Source organism: Belonocnema kinseyi, chromosome 1, assembly GCF_010883055.1.
Source record: "Belonocnema kinseyi isolate 2016_QV_RU_SX_M_011 chromosome 1, B_treatae_v1, whole genome shotgun sequence".
Classification (NCBI taxonomy): domain Eukaryota; kingdom Metazoa; phylum Arthropoda; class Insecta; order Hymenoptera; family Cynipidae; genus Belonocnema; species Belonocnema kinseyi.
In genome coordinates this window covers 41,874,162-41,896,007 of record NC_046657.1, presented here as the reverse complement: position 1 = coordinate 41,896,007, position 21,846 = coordinate 41,874,162, and the positions used below count along the sequence as shown (strand labels likewise).

Below are 21,846 nucleotides of genomic sequence, written 5' to 3'. Positions count from 1 at the left end.
TGAGAAGCATTTATACTTTGGTCATTACGTGGGCAACCATAGTTACTAATATTGGTAAATATAATGGTATTCGACTTTGTTATAATAAAATAGAATTTAGAAATATTTTTAAGCTTTCTGAAAATGAAGTTTTTTTTTGGCGTAGACCGCATTTTATCCCAATTACAAATTGAGAAAAATTTTTTCTTTTTAATACTTTATCCGCGTAAAAATGAAACCTTCAGATCATCTAATAAATTTAATTAAGGATTATATCGGCCTATATCGCAGATCATCCTCAATTCGTGTCATGACCTTGGAAAGTTGTGACCAATTACTTAAATTTGTAGAACATAATCTCTAAAATCTTATCTTTAATGTAAGTGCCCCTATTTTTAAACATCACGTTACAAGTTCACCCTTTTCCCGTGATTTAGCTGAAAAAGGGGTCAGCCTTACAGAAAGGTCCGTAAGAAGAGACAGTTAGTGGTTACATTTCCGTAAAGTTAAGTGTTTTTAGGCATCTTTCCTAGGTCATGGGACATATGCTGTTAAAAAATTAAAAGACATCTCTAATAGCTCTTATTTGACGTGCAATTTCAGGAGCTTGAAAATCGTGAAAGAAAATATCTAGCCTAATTTCCCACCCTGTAATCATTTTTCAAAGTTATGCGGAATTTTTTGTACCACTTAGTGGCTTCAAATACAGTTTTTTAAACTGATTTGTTGGTCGGTTGTGCCTCTACAACATTACTTCTTTTAACATCTGGAGCTACAGCATCCCTTTTTCTCACAATTTCCCCTTTTTCTGCTTTATAAATCTCCACATAACCTCAACCTCCCCCACTGTGTTCTACTGTCACCTTTCTTTCTTTTGTGGTTTCCTTCTGACTTCATCTGTACCGTTTCGGTCATTACGATTTTTCCCGTCTTCTGGCTACTCCGTGGGACGTGTGCCTAAATTGAGAAACGTGAAGGCATTCTTCAGGGTTTTCTTATTACTCAGAAGCGCTTTCGGCTCTAGAGAGACATGAAGTAAATCTTCGTGATTTTCAATTCTCAAAATTTAAACTCCATAAGATGAATTGTCGAGACTTGTCCCTGTGGTCGGCCCAGCCGTAAAAACGACGAAAGAGGATCACCAAGCTCTTATGGTGAGACTTGTGTCTTTTCTCGTGTTGTAGCTTCTGTTTAAATCAAAACATTGGAAAAGTTTGTTTATTTTGTGTGCTTTGTTGTTAAATCATGCCAGGATGTACGCCCTAAGTTTAACTTTGTTACCGTTACCAACATTTTTCGTCTAGGTATTACTATTTCTTAAACAAATTTCTTACTCTTTTTTTATCTTTTACCTCAACTTATTTACTTAGGTTAGGAAATACCCAACTCCTGAGACCTCCATGGTTTACCTTTTTTGAGTATTTCAGAGTCTCTCAAAAGAAAGATGAAAATGAACATTTAAGCCAGGATAATGATGATAGAAAGGATTAGTACCTTCTACGGTATCGGGATTTTAACAGCTAATTATTGCTAGTGGCGCCCTAGGCTTCAGACCCTTAAGAATTTTTTCAAATTTTATTTAAATTTCGTCAAGTTTAGTTTTCATCCGATTTTAAGAAATTGAGCCGTTGTGGAGGGTGATTTTAACGGGCAAAATTCATCCTTACAATTGTATGAAGCGCATTGGCCTAGAAAGGATTTTTATTTGGATTCTTCGAATCTCCCGATACAACCGAGTTTTCAATGAATTGCCAACGTCCCCACGATCGAACACGGTTCTTCGAAAATGCCAGGAATCCATATGTCCATAACTTCGCGGGTTGCCCTAATAACCATAGATTGTTCTGACTTTAGTTGCTCATATGGGATTCCATCAGATACAATGACCAATTTCAGTTGATTTTAAGGGACGAGATTAGGTGAGTCACTTATGTCGATAACTGTGCATGACGTTGCGAAAAAGTTATTAGCGTCATTATTTCTTCCTGGAAGTACGAATGTACTTTATGTTCTTAGGTATCTTCCTGCACCCATAATTCGCGTTAACATTCGCCTCATCTAAGTAACTAATTAAATGCTCATTATCAGCCTCACTTCTGAATAGCTAAGGAAAAATTCGTCCTTTCCCAAAGACTCCTTCTTGAAGGTATAAGACTAAGCACACGTCTCTACCAGGATTGTTTTTCTCTAACCTAGATAGTTCATTTTGGCCATAAATATAAAGCTTGATTTTTCTATCTTAGCCGTTTTATCACGTTGTCAGATTGTGTGCTCTCTCGAAAGAACTTGCTTCGTGTACCACGTTGAAGTGACTGCTTTGGATTCATCTAACAAAACAGTTTCTACCATTTCACCTTTAGTGAAGAATACGGCGACTTTTCGATTACCACTAGATGTCGATTTTCTAATTTGCACTGCCACCTCCTAGTCTTCAGAGATCCAAACTTTGCTTTGAGATTTCGCAGGAACATTGTAGTAGTAGAACCACGTCTCATCACACGTCCCAATGGAATTCACCTTTGCAGAAATTCCAGATTGAAACTTTTCAGCATTTTTCTACACTGCTTGGCACAATCCTCCCGTTGTTAGTCCGGCAACCATCTCCTCAACAATCTGTTGGAAAGTTGATTTCAGAATGAGCAGAAGTTCCTCTAATTGTCAGTACGTGATTCTTCTTTTTAATTATTTTTTCTACCGAACAGCATCAACTGATTCTTGGAGAAGCAGCGTCCGGTTGACTCTCCACAACGAAACTTCCTCGTCAGATTTGTGAATACAAGCGTTCTACAATTTTGGCGGAAGGCCCTCGAGAAGGAAAATCACGTCTTGTGAGAGTCATTCTAAAGTATCCTTTAAACTGTCATATCCCACACTATACAGACAAATTTGCAATAGAAGTTCGTGTAGATACCTAACCTCACTCGCCCTATTCACTGGGATATTAGACATTTTTCTTGCCTTTTTAGAAGAACAATACGTCACTGATTAGTTGACAATTCTGTAACGGCCCCAATATTCTCGTAAAAATGCAAATGGCTCTGGTGAGTAATACTTTTTAAATGTTTTATTGTGATTTTATGTTTTTGTACACGTAATTTATAGAGTTTAGATGGAGCCGGTGTTTTGCGATAATGTGATGGATTATTATTAACTCTATCAAAATGAGTAAATTTAATGATTTTGGAGTAAATTTATACGTCTTCAAGCATGCTTCAACATTGAGCTTGATATTTTTACAATTTCAGATCATAAAAATTGTGTTTTCATTCGCTATTTCTAACAACCAACGAACGCAGAGCGAATAAGTGAATGACAAAGATAATCAAATTAAAAAATGGTTCGAGATATCTATTATATGTTAGATAATTAATTAATCACGATGTTTTAGAAATTTTCGAAGCCATCATTTATTTACATATTTTCAGATTAAATGTGCCTTGATGTCCATTCCTTGATTGGCCAAAAAATAATATTTACTATATATACTTTGTGGATTCACTGAAAGATTTATTTCATCGATATAAATTAATTCCTGCCTTATATTTAGTTGGTAAAATATTAGCCTGTTGGTTATAGTTTGTAAAACTGTATGAAAAAATAAGTAAATTTTCCTTAATTAACCTAAAATAATCATTCCATATATGAATGATATCTACATCACTTCTGTTGTGAAATATGGAGAAACGTAAGAGTTGGCGTGTTTTAAAAATGTGCTAAAATTAGAACGCTACAACAAAATCGACTTATACCCGTTACTCGGAAATTATTGAGGTCGATAATTACGAAATACGTCTAAAGTAAAAAAATATAGTAGATCTAATATGGCAAAAGTGTTTTGAAAAAATCAGGCAATGTAGCTGAAATCAACTATTTGTGAGTATTCAGGTGCGCTTATTACAAATCTGATATGCAGATCCTGAGTAAACGAATTGCCGGTTCCAACCAAAATGTATTGCTTAAAGAAATTTCTTTATTTTAATAAAATGTAAATTACTTCATTTTCAATAGCTGTTAAGTAAAATTGAAATTTCAAATAAAATTTCAAAGATGCCATAAAATTTGCAATATCTGAAGAGAAATTTATTAAAACACTTCGAAATGATTCCATTCATTCGGATAATAATTCTTGACTAAGGAAGATCAGGACAGGTAAATACTTTAGGTTCAATTAGAAAATTTATCTTCCAGGTTCAATAGCGGTGTTTCAGATTCAGTTTGAACCGAAATTAATGGTATTTCAAAAACCCCTATGATGTACGCTTACAGGAAGTGAGATAAAAAATTGTTTCTCATGCAGGTTCCTCAAGGACACGACATCCCATCTATGCACCAAGTTTATGTATACTAGGCTTTCCAGTATTCTATGGTACTCACTTAAAGTCATTGTTTTGCGAGGAGATATGAGACAAAATATTTCGAGAACAGGACAGTCAAATCATGGACCCGCGATACAGAAAGCATGTTCTCGGATAAAGTGTGAGACATCCTGTCAAGGCATTAGACGAATTATTTAAATGACAAGGTCCTAATTCGTCGAGAAAAAACGAAAAGGTCCTAACTCGTGTCGCGAACTCTCATGGCTACTAAATCCCATATAAATTGTTTTCTGAACATCAGCGACCTCAACTCTTTATCATCTTTTTACATGATCTCCTCTAGCATGTATCTGTTTTCTGGTTTCTCCGATATTGAGCCATTTTACTTGGTCAAATCAAATTTACAATGCACGTCTTGTACGAATCAACGCATTAGGAGTATTTCAGGCTCGCTGGGAGGGTTTATCGAGGACACGACAGCCAAGCTATGCACCAGGTGTAAAAAACACAACTTTAAGCCTGGTCCATTCGGTATATTTGGACTCCTTCAATAGGCTTCTTAACACCAGGTGCACCAGGAGTACAAAAATGTCTTCTTCATTGAGGTTTAGTTTGAAGAATATTTCAACCTTCCTTGAGTGGGTTCCTCCAGAAAGTGACATCTCAACCATACACCAGGTGGACGAAACACATATTTAAGGATTCCTGGGCTTTTTGATACTTTTGGATCCCTCCAGTAGGTTCCTTAAAGCTCAATAAACCCACTACAGGGACCATACACTGCTGAAAACCTTATCTACCCTGTAGTGGACTTTTCGACCTGCTTAGGATTATTCCGTATTAACCTAAAATTACTCACAGAAAATGTATTTTTCACTCCTAGGGCCAGGACAAAATGTATTTCACATACCTTTGGCATGGTTTGTATCAAGCCTTCTCGAGAAACCTACTAAATCTGCCTTAATTACTGAATAATCTAGACTTTCCCGGAGTAGATGAGTTTTGCACACCTGGTGCATAGTTTATCTCTTATGTACTCCACAAATACACTCTGTGGTGCTTAGAATAGTCTTGACGTCACGCCTGTCTAGAGAAGACGTGTTTTATACAACGGGTTTACCGGTTGGATGTGGTGTTCTTCGGTAAAACTATATGAAGAATGCTGAAGTGCTAAAGTAGAAAATCTTTGGCGAGTAGAGCTCGCAGAGGTTATTTAATAGGGCGGGAGTTCTAGGTTATTTTGAAAACGGCGATTCATATTCTCAAACATAAGGGTTAAATAAAGATTCTTACAGCTATTAAGAGTGCTCTTTAGGGTTCATGAGACCTTTGGCCAGCCATTTTTTACCGAATTATCAAAAAATAACATAATTTCCATATAATTTCTTTTATATTATGAAAGTGTTACATGGTGCAGAAACTCGTCTTCACTCCTGGAATAAACAGTTAAAAAATCACCTATTTACGATGTTGCTGACTTCGTGTGTTAAGTAGAAGCGTATATGGATTTAATTGGGGTGTTACTAAATGCCTCTTTTATGTCTAGCAATGTTGCAATTGCTACTTCACCTTTCCACTGATTGGTCTAAAGGATTTTACCTCATGATAGGTATCCTTACCCGGCTTTGAAATGACAATTACTTCCTCCAACAAATTAGTAACTAAAAAGTAATCTATTAAAAAGTTCGCCAAGTTTTTTGTGTCCTCACTACATAAAATCAACTGACGCCTGTTAGCATTACATCCGGTGAGCAATGTAGGTACGCTAAGCAAAGTAACATTGGTTGGTGCCTGTTTCCTAAACAGCATTCGAACTTTATTGTCAACAAGTCTCTAGAAAATAACTGGAATATAAAATAAATTTAATATTATTCCTGACATAATGTGCTACCCTAGACGTTTCTACGCAACTATCATAACTGACTGATCCGCTCTTGTTACTTAAGCCTCTATCATTCGCTTGGTAAGACCGAGTTTCTTATTTAAAGACAAAGGCCGTTTATTCCGCTGGCGAACGGCTGATTTATATAGAAGGTACTATTTTAGCATGATGGTTTATTTGAATGAAATTCTACTTTGGTTTTTAAGAGGATCTTTCTTCTGATCTACTTCTAACCATGAGGAGACCTGGAGTAAATTTTCTCCAACGATTATTTGACATTATGTGGATTTGTTCATTAGGATCGTTTCATTCTGTCTTTAGAGTCCTATGACATATTAAGTAAAATCTCCCCCAACTTTTTACGCTGATGTCATAAATACATAACCTAAATACTTTGACTTGACAGTAGATATATTCAATAATCAGGGTTTGTTACTGTGATGTTCTGTACAAGATAAACATGTGACTATCCTGATACTATCATGCATAAATATGTTTTGTGTCTTGTTGTTTCCTTAGCTTTTTTATTCCGCACGGTAGTGTCTCTGTCCGGTCTGTTCCTAACACTTAAGGGACCGTTGGCCATGAAGGCTTTTATCTAAGCCCTTCTGTAATATATATATTGCAGTCTTTATTTGGTCAATAGATCTGGTCTCTGAAAGCTTCCTTCTATTGAAACAGATATGTTCATCATAGTTGCAAAGTTCATTACATGGAGGAAAACCCAACACAGTACTTCCGGTCCCAGTGAGATTATTTCTGCTACATGAGACACAACAAGACTTCGATTTATGGCTTGAAACGAAAAGAACTTTCCCACTAGCTGTCTTCCGTTGCAAAAAGGATCCTTTTAAATTTCATAACCACTAATATTTTTTTACTTCAACGCCGTAAAGAAAACCCCGAAACAAAATAGGTTCACATCGGCAGTCGAATACGCTTGGAGTCAGATGAGGAAAAGGGTTCTGAAATAAGTCAACTAGGAAATAGAAGAAACACTATTTATTTATCAGAATTATTTTTTCAAGCTCCTGCATTTGCTTGCACCTCCATACGATTGTGCGTCAGTGCAACCCGGTCGGAAAAATCTAATTGTGGCAAAAACCGCCAGGAGGAGCAAAATCCTTAACAGACCATTCATTCGACTTCTGTAAGAAAAAGAAAATAATTTCATTATTTTAACCATTTGCAGATACTGTTATTTTCATTTATTAAATTTCTTTAAATGTTAGGTATATGCCGTTTTATATATAATACATTTATTTTAGATTTTATTGAAGTTTTTTCATTACCTCCATGACGACGAAGCAGATTCTTCACGATCCACTTGCCATTCAAAAATGTTGCAAAATGCTCTTCTCGACACATTTGATTTTGAGATGCACAAGGGAAGTGTGTTAAACGCATCAACATATCACCCTGTATAGGATGGATGAGTATCTTTCGTTCTGAATTTGTGAAAAAATATACTTATTAATTATGCTGAAGAATTAAAAAAATCACCAGTTTAGGAATACTAGGTACTTTACTACGCGTAACATATTTATTTATGATAAGTAAGTGAAAAATTATTTACTTAGGAGAAAGAAACTGTTCATTCTGGCCAGATGTTTTTATTATTTTGTTTAAATTATATTTTAATATTTAAATTAATTTTATTATTTAAATTACTTCTCAGATGTTGTTCATAGTCAAGCATCTGCCACGTTCCACATGCTACGCCAACCTGTCTAGGTTCTCCTTGTGCAACTAGACGATACATCTTATCGCCTCTCTTATAGAAGACAAACGGTATCACATACTCTCCTGTAAGAAATTATAAATAATAGATATTTTAACGATAAAAGATTCCTTTACTCAGAACTATTAAATTCCACTAATAATTAACTGACCAAGAAATCAAATTATTTTTTTTTATTTCCGAAAATTGTTTGATCGTTCAAAAAAAATTATCTATAGTAAGAATTATTTGATAGAATCCATACCGATTGACTTTTATTTTCGAGTCTCTTCATATTTAATTGATTGTTTTTAAATTAAATTTCTAAATCAAAATCAGTTATCCTTAAGCAATTATTTATAAACGATACAAATTGAAATAACTGTAGCTGAAGCTTAATAATTTGTTAAGATCTTTAAGCATGAATAATAATTTTAAATAAAGTGCTCACAATTATACTGTGAAAAATCGAAATAATATTTGAACGATTTCTTCAATTGATACTTGACACTATAAGAAATCACTATTTTTCTTTTTTGAAATCCCGGCATTCCAGTCTATAGTTTAGAAATTTAAAAATCTTTAATTTAAAAGTTTTTGATTTTTCAACCGAACTCTTTTCACTTCTTAAGAGCCTGTGGCAGTAAGGTTATTATTATTTATGCAATCGTTTTTCAATTTGAACGAAATTAAATGAAAAGTTTTTTAATCCAGCAATAACAATTTTAATTCCTTGATATTGAAGGCTCCTAGTTTTATAGGGTAGGCCTAACAAAAATGTTTACGATGTTACTGAAAAAAAACTAAAAATTTGTTCAAAAATCGAATTTTCAATGTTAAAAAAGACAGCACTTTCTGGATCAGTGCCAAATTAAACCCTAAAACGTTTTGTTGAAAAAAGTTATTATATACCGAGAAAAACCAATTTCTATTTTTTTAAATATAAGAATTTGTTTTGGAAAAACTCGAGCGGACGTGCAAATTTATAGTTCGGCTCTTATGGAATCCTGGTCAAAAAATGTGATTATAAAAATAACATTTCTTCCGGTTACGTATCAAAATATTTTTGATAATTTAATCCAAACATCCTATTTTAAAGAATTTGTGGCATAAACCGTCATGGATGGCTAGCTTTCATTTTTGAAGGCCAAAAAGTTAAATTTTAACCAAAATAGTTAAATTCACAACAAAAATAAAATTAATTTTTAAACAAAAGGATGAATTTCCAAACAAAAAGAATAATTGTCCACTGAGAGGATGAATTTTTCACCAAAAAGAATAATTTTCGTCAAAAAAGGAAGATTTTGGCCAGAGGGGTGTACCAGATACTTTTAAACCAATGATGCACGCGTTGGCTGGACCTCTAGCGGTACGGAAGTGGAGGTGCGGTAGTTCAATTCTTCGGACTCCCGCGTGATTCAGTTAGAAAACGCGTGACGTGCTAGTTATCCAGACAATATTGATTCTTCGTATGCGCGAGCGGAGTGGTCCAACACAGAGAGCGCGTGCTGCTCAATTCTGGTATACCAGCAGTTCAGAAGAAGCGTGTCACAATATATTTTACCAGACAGACCCAAACTTTCGAACTGCTGGCATATCAGTATCGAACAGCACGTGCTCGTGGAGTACTCGAGCACGCCAGGGCACGTACTCTGATTTTCCCATATATTCCATTGGGCTTGAATAACCATCAATCGATAATCACTTGAATTTTTTGAAACTTTTGAAAAGTTGTTAAACTTTTCAAGTTTAACGACAACATATTTATATGCAAAACTGTAAACGCATTTCTCTCAAAAAAGCTTATTGAAATCGGCGTGATAAATAACTCTAACCATTTTCATCCGATCGACTTTAAATTGTAACCACATTTTTATAATTGCATTTCGTAGAGAATTACATACGAAAGTTTCGATTGATAAAAAACTTTTCATTTTATGAGCAATTTTATATAAATTTTTTTACTGAAAATTTAACTATTGATTACATTTCAAGGTGTACTTCTCTAGGCATTTTTATTTTAATTAACAGAAATGTTAAATTATTGGTCTAGTATTTAAATTTTGGATTGTGATTTTTTCAAATTTTTTAAAAGCCTTGCTATCTATGGATTTTTAACAACTACTGATCGATAGTATGGAAACAATAACAGAATATACTATTCAAAATTATGAATTTGGTCTTTTGCTTATTGTATTATCACGTAAGATGGATAAAATAAAGATCCAAGTTTTAAGGCATATTTTTTTGAATTTCAACTTTCAGGAGGAGCTAGGAAAAGGAATCCTTTACAAAAAAATGCCGATCCACAAAAGTACACCAAAATCGCTGTTCTTTTAAGGGGAAATTCATCACTTTGAGACTATTTTTTCTCATTCCTAGCAGTATGAAGTATTGTTTTCAAATTCTCAGTCACCTGTCAAGATGATTTTATAATAATAATTACCTAACTTTTAATTTCCTCTTATTTACCAGAGCGTATTATTATCTTAAAACAAAATTTTTATGTTATTTTACTGACGGGGTATAACGCCCGTTGCTAAATGGCTCGGAAAACCTTCAACTTTCAACTCGTTCCACTCAAAAGCTATTTGTTTAAACAAATTGTATATATTTTTTAATGATAATATACACGTTAATAAAATATGACGTGGACTCGCATTAAAAACAAGTGTATGGGGTACTTCTGACGTAGCGTCAAAAACTGTAAAAATTTCATTTTTAAAAACTTTGCCAATTTTTTTCTCAAAAAGAATCGGTGTTGGAGAAAAATTACTGGGGAGTCAAAAAATTAGATTTTTCAATTAATTGTTAAAAAAATGTTAATAACAAAAAACTAACCACTCGGCCGACCAGCCACCTAAAAAATTCGGATCCCGAGGCTCAAAATACATTTAAAAAAACTTTGGTGGCCTCATCGGAATTGAAAACGCCACGAGACCATACCTGACTCCCGGACTAATATAAGGAGTGACTGTATCGTATTGAGACATCGGAATCCCACCCAAGTACCCAAGATTTCAGGGGCGTCGGAACGATTTTTTTCATGAGTGAGCTTACCAAAAATATGTTCAAAAATAGAAATTTAAGATGGGTATTAGGTTTATTTATTTTATGGGTGGACTCCGCCAAACCAAGTTGCATTATGAAGTAATAATATTATTTTAAGTGACTAAGACGTGCTGTTAAATGAAGGAAAATTGAAAATGAGGTGACCCCAACTTTCCCAGTGGGCACAAAATTTGGCGACGTCTTTACGATATCGTTACGAAATCTTTACGACAACTTTACGACATCCTATGTCCATGTCGTTTTGGTGTCTTTGCGATATCGTAAAGACATCGTCAGATCATACGACTCATTTACGATAGCGTAAAGATACCTTAACGACGTGGACATAGAACGTCGTAAAGTTGTCGTAAAGATGTCGTAACGATGTCGTAAAGACGTCGCCAAAAATTGTGCCCAATGGGTTTGGCATGCAGAGATACTGCGCTTGCGTTAGCTATGCGCAAAAGGTAAACGGCGAGGCTTTTTATTGCCATAAAAACAAGTTGTCGCGTTGTGTTACTCTTGAGCATTCTTGCGCAAACGCAGTATGTCCACATGCCGAAGTTGGGACCACTGGACTGAAAATCCTCATTTTGACACTAATGAAATTTGAGCTGTAACCAATTTTACACCAGCGTTTTTCTGGGCTTAGTTTGAAATTTATAAACGCGATATTGTTAGAACTAATACCTTCGTGTTGCGGTTTTCGGTTTCTTATCCTGTTGTAAAGCACGATTTCTTCTAGAGTCAATGCTACAACGCTTCTACTCCCAGGATGAAACTCATTACCATCCAAAAAACCAACTCTAACATTAGGAGCATCTATGGCGATATACAGCGATCCATCAGGCGTTCTGAATATTTGACCCTCAGGAAACCCATATTTGACCTCATGTATGGAGTTTATATCTGGTCTTGTTGGAGGCTCAACGTATAATGATTCTGTAAGAAATAATATATCGATTTTAATAAATGAAATAGTAAAAGAGCACGCGCGCATTTTTTCGTTTTCTATTGCAATTTTCATATTAAAATTTCTAATTGATATCAATAGAAAATATTTGTATTTCCTAGTACAGAGGAGGTTTGAATTAATAATGGTTTAGGACATGGCTGATATTGCGGTAATCTTGCTATTAGTCACGCTTGACTGAACAACACCATCCGCGCTCTCTGCATGCAAAAATCGCTGTGATATCAATATCCAAACTGGCGTAAAAGCGGCTGACTTGATTCCACGTTAAAATGTATCTGCTATTCAAAATAAAAGAAAACCACGGACTACGTCTTGGATAACTGATGAAAATTGTAATCTCGAATCCAGATTGGATATACAATGTTTGTGCACAATATACACAAAATTGAGCCGTTGAAATTTGGTTGAAGAAAAAAAACATTTCTAAAGAAAACTCCTTTAATTTTGCACAACAATGTAAGTTTCAATGCCAGGCTGAGTTCTATAACCGCCTAAAGTAAGCCGACCATTACTGGGAGAACGAGAAAAGTATCTCCAATACTGGGACAATAATCAATATTGTTGAGTATCTTTTATATTGCAACATGATTATTAAAAAGCAACTGGTTCTATTTAATAGCATTTTAATAAATAAACATAACACTTATTCACTGTCTAGCTAAGACTCAGGTCAACTGAGATGATAAATATTTTACTACAAATTATGAATTTTTCACCGACAAGAATAATTATTAGACAAGAAAAATTAAAACGATGAACTTTCAACCAAAAACATTCATTTCTACCAAAAAAGACAAGTTTTCAACTAAAAAATAATTTGAAATACTTGAATTTACAAACGAAAAGAAGAATTCTCAGATAAAAGATTAACTCTCTCAAAAAAAAAGATAATTTTCTATTTAAAAAATAGATTGTTCAACTATATAGCTATAGAGTTTTCTATTTAAAAATACAAATTTAACTGGGATAGTTTAAATTTTTAAGAAAAAGAGGATTTTTCAACCATAAAAGTTGATTTGATATAAAAAAGTAAGCTAGCTTACTTTTCTGATCATGTATTGAAAGAAAGTATGCATCTGCGAGGAAGCTTCAATTCAATCGACCCCGATTGACATCAACGGATAATCGACTCATCTTTGATGTTAAAAAATTATATTTAAATATTGAAAACTCAAACTGAAATCTTTTTTAGATGAAAATTTAACTATTCTTTGAACAATTTTTGCTTCTTTTAAAAATTCATCCATTTTAGTCAAAATTTTAGCCTTCTTGGATAAAATGCGAATTTTGTTGAAAATTACTCTATTTTCTAGAAAATTTAATTTTGTTTTAAATTAATATTTTGGTATTGAAGAGTCAACTAAAATCTTTTTTCAATAAAAATTCAACTTTTTTTGAAAATTTGTTTTTGTGATTTAACAATTCATAAATTTTAGTAGAAATTGCATCGTTCTTGGATTAAATTTCAACTGCTAATTTAAAAATTAAAGAATTTAAAAAAACATCTTTTTTCGTTGAAAATTCAATATTCCTTTTCCCAGAATACCCTGAAAATTACATTTACAGATAATTTAAAGATACATTTATTTTCTGAAGAATATTTATTGAAAAATTTTGAAAACAACTAGAAAATTTACTTTTTAGCTTTAAATGTCATTATACCATTTACATATTTAAGTATGTGAAAAAACTTACATTCATACATTATATATTCTCTATCCAAAGTATATACTTCTGTTGGAGGTTTTGTCTTGTATTCTCAGTGATGAAAGAATGAACAACGAAAGATCAAATCGGAAACACCGAATAACTTATTTTTAATAAACAAATACAAATCCAAGCGTATGATAAATGTTACTTATATTCTCCTTCCAAATTACATATACCTAATTCACATTGAGGTTATGCCACCTGTACATCTCAATAAAATAAGAAATATACTAAGTCGGACGTCGTGATCGTTGCTGCAGTGCAGCAGACACCACCCACTGGACACTGCGCACACTTGTGTTCGCAAAAGTAAATCCTTTGCAGTGCGCTGAAGATGTCTCAGGGACGTCTGCCGTACGTGCACGTATCCATAAAGCCAACTGATCGCATACAACCTGTCGTGCTCTTTCTGCCTGAGCAATGACGCACACAATTACGCCGTTATCTACACCAGCTCCCAATAACCTTAAGCAACTACTGCCACGGACCGCAGCACGTCAGGTTGCACCCGATTGGTTGGCTTTATGGGTTCGCGCAAGGACGGCACGTCCGTGAGACGTTTCCAGCGCACTGTAACGGATTTTCTTGTTTGGCCACCTGAACCAATCAGAGCAATCTACCGGATACCGAATTAGCGTCTGATAACGGACATCTATACACTGTCTTTTTTAAATGACATTAGACTTAATAATATTCATTTATGTTCTGCAATTAATTTTTAAGAAGTATACTTTTTTGATAACTGAACTAAATATAAGTATTTCACTTTCATAACGTTTAAATGTTATTTAACAATTTCAATTGTTAATTAAAATTTCGCAGTCGCATTGGAATAAAAAAAATCAGAATCGTAAGCAAACTGAAAAGTGTCATGAGTCGTTAGGCAGGTCTTCGTCTTGGGGCTCTATTGTGTCTGCTCTCGCTCTCTCTCATCAACTTAAAGGCCTTAGGCAGGACTGTCTTTCTCACTTTTTTTATTCTCAGAAAGATTGAATTCAAATATTTCAAGGATATTTTTACAAATTTTTCAGTCTCCTACTTTACTATGGATTTGCAACGGAATGGAATTCCCTGGAACTCAGGTCCGTCCACTCAGCGCCGCCACACAGGAAAATTATAAAATGAAATACGCCATATTTTTTTGCTTTTTGTGCTCATTTTATCATAAAAAAAATTTTTAATGTTTGAGAGAATCGTGGTTTGATTAAAAATTTTTTTTTTCACAGAGCAACAATATATAAACAAATATAGTGACAAAATTGACCATTTTAGCTTTGTGAATTTTTATCTCAAGAAAAAATACAGATAGAAACTCACTATCAGCCGGAATTATTGAACATGCATTTATAGAACATAATTAATTTTAATAATATTTAACTTAATTATTATAAACAATTTCTATAAACGAAGTCTTTATAAACGAGTTTTTCTCATAGATGAATTGATTTTTCTAAACAAAAGTGATTCAGAATTGTCTTTAAAGCCATTTACATACTTTAAGCATTATCAAACATAAATAATATAGATTGTTTATAACAATTTATTTAAACAAGTCTCCTAATCGGCCGTTTCCTCGTAGAAAAAAATGTTTTTTTTCTTCAATAATTATTAGAGTGACATTTATTGCGGTGACTAACCAACGAAATTAAATAAAGAATAATTTATATAATTGTTATAAACAATTTTTTTAACAAAACTGATTTATTTATTTCACATGCAAAAAGGACGGGTTTCCACTGAAATTATCCGACAATAAAATAACAGTGATTCTAAAATTGGATATGGAACATTAAATAATAATTTGCGTAATTGTTAATAACAATTTATGTAGCAAAATGTCCATAGCAATAACGCTGTACTTGCGTTTTTAGAAGTCACCTATCTTTCATTTGTTTTACGCAACTTCCTGGAAAATAAATTAGGAACAAGTGAAAATAAGGAGCAATAACGCTGTACTTGCGTATTCAGAAGTCACTTATCTTTCATTTGTTTTGTACGTAACTTCATAAAAAACAAATGAAGAACAAGTGACTCTCAACTAAAAGTATCTTCTGCAGGTTTGTACATTTCAATTGTTTGTATTATTATGTATGATAAAAAATGGATACTCTCAGGGTAGGTAAGAAGGTCCTTTGTGATTTTCTTATTGCCAATGAGAGTACTGACGTGCAAGGTTTGTTAAGTTTTATGCAAACTGAGTACAATCTTTATCCTGGGCATCTAGAAATAGTAGCTAATCATTTGAATTTGTATTTTTTACCTATATTTCAGAAAAAATGGAAAGAATGTTTAAGTATAAAAAGTCAGTTTGAAAAGCGGTTTGAAAAGTGGCTAAAAACTGACTTCGTTGTTACTTTTTCTGGGATAAAATCAAAAGGAGGAAGAAAAAGTTCGGATAAAAAATTCGAAGATGCTTCTGCTGCGACAAAGAGACGAAAATTTATGTCCATCGAAGAGAGTTTTCCAACTTTTTAAACGTTTTTGATTACGATGGGGAGGGTATGTATGACTTGCGGGTAGTTTTTGGGAACCGTATTATATATTATCGCAGAGCAAAAAAAGAACAAAAAATATCGACGAACAGTGTTTTCTAAGTTGTATTATTTTTTATGCTTTTTTCATATATACATGTGTTACGCTGCATAGATTCACGTGGAAGGGTAGTTTCTGGGTAAATTATAATGTGAGATAAATTCGCAAGTTTCATGTTATTGTTTTGATTCCTAAATCATTTTGATATTGTTCAAGGTGGTTTTTTAAACTTTTAAGATGTTTTGGATCACGAGGGGTGAGTATGTATGACTTAGGGGTAGTTTTTGGGAAACTCATTATATATTATCGAAGAGCAAAAAAAAAAGAAAAACAAAATATCGACTAAAAGTCTTTTCTAAGTTGTATTATTTTTTATGCTTTTTATCATACATATATACAGGTATGTTCTGTTGCATACGTTCACGTGGAAGGGTAGTTTTTCGGCAAAAGTATGAAGATGCGGAAATTTAGAATTACCATATAATCAATTTGGAGTTCTAAATAATTTTTGCATTATTCAAGGTGGTTTTCCGACATTTTAAACATTTTTGATTACGAGGGGAGGGTATGTATGACATAGGGCTAGTTTTTGGGAAACGTATCATATATTATCGAAGAGCAAAAAAAGAGCAAAGAATATCGACTAACAATGTTTTCTAAGTTTTATTATTTTTTATGCTTTTTTCATACATATATATGTTCCCCTGCATAGGTTCACGTGGAAGGGTAATTTAGGGGGAAATTATAATGAGAGAGAAATTTGCAAGTTTCCATTTTATAATTTGCCTTGGTGGCAGCGCTGAGTGGGCGGACCTCTGGAACTCTGAGGTGAAAATGTATAACACGGAGAAAAGTTAGGTAAACCCGTTGCGCTATCAGTAAGAGAGTCGCTGCTCTTACAGCTTGGTATGGCTTCTGCTGCAGATTCGGGGCACTGGTTACCCCAAACTTACGAAGTTCATTCGCTCCGAAAGTTAGTTTCTATGCTTTTTCTAAACTGCGCAAGCGTAGAAATATGCAGCAAGCGCCGTGTGTGCAAAACGGTTCGACTATACTGTTCATTAAATGTGTCGGCCTGTTCGGGGTAATGGTTATCCCTAATCAGTGGAGCCGTTCTACTAAACAGAAGTTTCGCTGTTCATTGTGTGATTGGTGCAAAAACTTACGTTATGGGTGAGCAGGTGTGTGAAACTCTCCGTGTATGTGTTGACGGTGGTCGTGTGGCGGCTCTAGGTATGAAGTTAGCTTATGATCATTGCAAATACATGGCAAAATAATAAAATTGAATTTAAGAAAATATTAAAAGTAATTTACTGATGGAATTTTTCTGAGGTCGGATTCGGATTTAGCGCAGCAAAAACCTTCGGGTATACTAGGTCTGGTCTCTGGTTCCGGACCTTTGTCAAATTTTGTCGGCCTGTGTAATCTTTAAGTGTTTTGAGTGATCTTTTCGAAAATTTCCATCTTGAAAGTGAAAGAAAACTTTCGAAAATGATTTTAGATCAAATATCCGCGTTGTTAAAGTTTTGAACCAAAAATGATTCATTGCAATTGTTTTGATTTTAAAACGGGTTCTAAATGTAATCGGAAGCACTAAAAGGCTAACAACATTTAATTTTTGAAAGCGTCAAATGATCAAAATATTGTTAAAGAATGGAAACTAGCTATTTTTAGGGAAGATATAAAACTTACACCTGGTGATGCAGTTTGTTCTTTGAACTTGACCCCGAAAATATCATCCGAGAAAAGGTTTTTAGGAGACATGATGGAAGTGCTGTGGCAGCAGTAAGTTAATTTTTTTTGTTTTAAAATTTTTCTCTTTTAAAAAGTATTCCTTTTTCATTAAGATTGACTGAATAATTGGCATTATTTAATATAATACAAAGCAAAGTCTTTGTACTTTGGATTACGTAAAAAAATGCTAATATATTTTCAAATTTTAAAAATGAACTAACATGATAATTTGTTAAAGAATTTAATAAATTTTTCGATAAATTTAATGTAATAGAATAAAGCTTTTTGAGGGTAAAATTTGGTAAATTTTTATAATTTCATAGCAGTGGCAGCATGGCATGGGGGCGTAGTTGGAAAACCCCGGCTGCTCCCTCCTTGGATAGTGCCACCTAAGCCATGCTAAGGTGCTCCAAAAAGATTATATTGTTTAAACAAATAAATATATGTTAGATTGGAATAAAAAAGTGGAAGAATGTCCAATAATATCCACAATTTACACGAGTACTCCTATAAGTAATACCAGTATAGTAAAAAGTGTCCTCCAATTTCTTGTCACTGTTAAAGAAAATATTTTCAAAATGAATAATAAATTATTCATATTGAAACAGTAAAAGTGAAAGGAATATATTAATCATCAACTACATTATGGAATTTTAAATTCATTTGTTTCTGAATCTAAAATGTATTTATTAATTAATTTATTAATTTTAATATTAATATTAATTTATTATTAATTAATTAAAATTAATTTTTTTAACTTGCATAGTTAGACCACAAGATTATTTTTTTTAGGAATCGCCTCCATTATTGGATCCCCGGCCGCGCCCTGGGTACCCCGTCCGCCACTGTTTCATAATTCAAATTCTCGAGAGAATAAATAAATTTTCAGATAAATGTTTGATGATTTTTTATTTTGAAAAACTATCTTCAGGATATTATTTTAAAAATATTTCAATAGTATTTCCAAAAGATGTTTTAAAAAGAATCTGAATGATTTTCAGGCAAATGTTTTTGCCTTTAAAAAATATCAAGACAAATTCAAAATTAAAAAAATAGATGGTTTAGAATTCTTAAAAATATTTTAAACAAAATTATGAATTTAAAAAATACAACAGTTTTTAGAAAAATGTAGATATTTTACAATTTTATATAGAAGAAGCTTTTTCTGAATTTGGAAAGGTTATGAGAGAATGAAATAATTTTCTCTAGATTTTAAGGTACATGCAGAGTTATTCTATGGAAAATTTTAAGACGCTTTTTTATTTTGCAGATTTTTTTTTAAATTCTAGTTTAAGAAATTTTCAAGTTAAAAAAAAGAAAATGATTAACATAACATTTTAAATAAATTTTGTTGTTTAAATAAATAATTTATAATAATTTAGATTTATATATAAAAAACAATTATTTAGTATTAAAATAAATAAAGAAATTAAAACTGTTAATTTATTATGGAATTTCATTGCGAGGTATTTTGTTCCAAATATCATTAGACTCTTTAGATCATAATGATTTGCCAGTTCGGATCAATTTGAACTTTTTTTTTTCGTAATTTGTCAGATCAAACAAAATGGCCATCAATTTCCAGCGCCGATTTGATAACGACATAACCTAAAAATTGTGTATCACCGTACGCAAGTACCAGCGATACTTAACAGGTGCTATTTTGTAATACCAGATTTCCTTAGTTTTTAACTTTTCATGTAAACTGCACGGTTATCCCGGCCGATTAACCCTTTGCGGCATGGTGGGAATACCGTATTCCCACCTTTTTCATATCATTTTTTGCGATTCTAGAGTAGTCTTTGTTGGATTTTACACAGATTTTTTTTTAATTTCATGCCTGCAGGATGATAGAAAAGTTAAATTTTTGTGCGAAGGGTCTAAATTTTTAAAATAATTTGTTAATACTTATAAATAATGATGGAGAAAAGCCTTTTTTGTTGAAAAAATTCAGTATTGAAAAAACTGTCCATTATATCCTGAGAAAAATGGGTACTTAATGGTTTTTCGGGTCGCTGAATACGAATCTGGACTCAGATTTTGAAAATTCAAAATGGCGGATCCAATGTGGCTGCCAAAATTGGGAATATTTTTGGATTTTATCTGAAAATTGGTATACAGGGGTTTTTGGGTACAGTGATCACGAATATGAACTCAGACTTTGAAAATCCAAAATACAGATTCAAGATCAGCGACCCCCTGCCTGTGCCAACTTTCAAAAAACAATTTAGAAATATTTTGAATTTTGGCCCGCCATTTTGAATGTTCAAAATCTAAGTTCATATTCGTGATCAGAGATACCAAAAACCCCTAAATACCAATTTAAAAAAAAAATCCAAATTTTGTCCGCCATTTTGAATTTTCAAAATCTGAGTTCGGATTCGTGATTAGCGACTCCAAAAAACCCCTGCATACCAATTCTTTAAAAAAATCAAAAAATATTCCAAATTTAAGTCGTCATATTGGATCCACCATTTTGAATTTTATAAATCTGAGTTCAGAATCCTGATCAGTGATTCCAAAAACCCCTTTATACCAATTTTCAGAAAAAATTAAGAAATATGCCAAAGATTAGCCGCCGTATTGGACCCGCCATTTTGAATTTTCAAAATCTGAGTTCAGATTCGTAATCAGCGACCCCAAAAACCCCTATGTACCAATTTTCATGAAAACTCGCTTCCCTGAAAAACGTATGCAGGAAAGGGTTAAAATTTTCTTGATTTCAGTATCATTATATGAGAAAAGCTTTGTGAAATTCAATTTACCGGTAGACAGAAGCATTAAATTAAAACACTTTAAACATATTTTGTTAAAAATATTTCGAAAGATGCATAACGATAATGACATATGTGTTGCCTGTTTCAAAATGAAATGAAAGTTTTTGAATATAATCGATATCTGGATGTAAATTATTTTACTGTATTATTAATTTAGTAGTATATAAAATATTCCACTTACGATCAGAAGCAAGAGACCTCGTAAAAGTTAAAAGCACAATGAAAATCAAAATTTCCATATTTTTGGTTAGATATAACTGCTATTAAAAGTTTCGAGAACTGCGACTGCAAAGATTTTGCAAACGTGTCGTAATTTCTTATATACAAGCTAGTATCACATTATTGACAAAAGTGATTAACTACATACAGGTGGGAAAATGAAGCGAAAGAAATTAACTGTTTCGTAAGACGAGTTTTTCTTGCCTGAAATAGGAAATCTTTATTCTATCCTTGAGAATTTCAAGAGTAGACCGGATCTGAACATAAAAATCGTAAGCGAGCGACATTGAGAAAGAATTTTCACAATAAGCACGTTTTGCATGTGCCTTTGTAAATATTTCACAGAAAAACGAAGGATAAACTTGACCTACATTCCGACGTAAAAATTAGATTAGACAAAAATTAGCTTTACAGTATAAACTTTAACCGGATATCAGTTAAAGTTTCTTTTGTGTTTCAATGACAATAAATGTATTTTGAAAGGTGTGAAGGTGTCCAAATAGAACTTTATCCCTCTAAAAAATTACCTGGACCAAATTTTATCTTTAGTTTTTTCTGTTTTTGGGTTACACATTTTTTCAAGATTTCAAAACTGTTAAACGGGTTCGTCACTTACTGTTATCATCATTGCAATCTTATGAAAAAATAGTGAGAGAAATTCAGTTTTGGCCTATAATGATTATCCTAAATTGAATTTTTTTATGATTTTCTCGCGATTCAAGGCAAATCATTACACAGCCACACAAAAATGAAAAAGGATGCGTTCCTAAAAAAGCTACTTATGTAGTATTGTAGTATTAGTCTAGATTACCGAAATTCGTAAATTTTGAATTTTCTCCTTACCAATTTTTTGTTATTCGTACTCGAATTTTCAGTCGAGGTAGAACGTTTCTAAGTTAGATACTTAGCATTTGGATAATTTTTTTTTTGTAAAAGTTAATAAGAAGAAA

General features: G+C 32.9%; 1 protein-coding gene across 1 annotated transcript; it reads right to left on the bottom strand.

The window, feature by feature from the left end:
• Window positions 1-7,259: 7,259 nt before the first annotated feature.
• LOC117176125 lies at window positions 7,260-20,933 on the bottom strand. The gene is made up of 5 exons (XM_033366197.1): window positions 20,859-20,933; window positions 11,639-11,890; window positions 7,849-7,983; window positions 7,470-7,625; window positions 7,260-7,325 (listed from the first exon to the last, which is right to left on the bottom strand). Exons 1-5 carry the CDS (start codon window positions 20,914-20,916, stop codon window positions 7,315-7,317), a joined length of 612 nt encoding a protein of 203 aa, XP_033222088.1. The 5' UTR covers window positions 20,917-20,933; the 3' UTR covers window positions 7,260-7,314.
• Window positions 20,934-21,846: the final 913 nt, after the last annotated feature.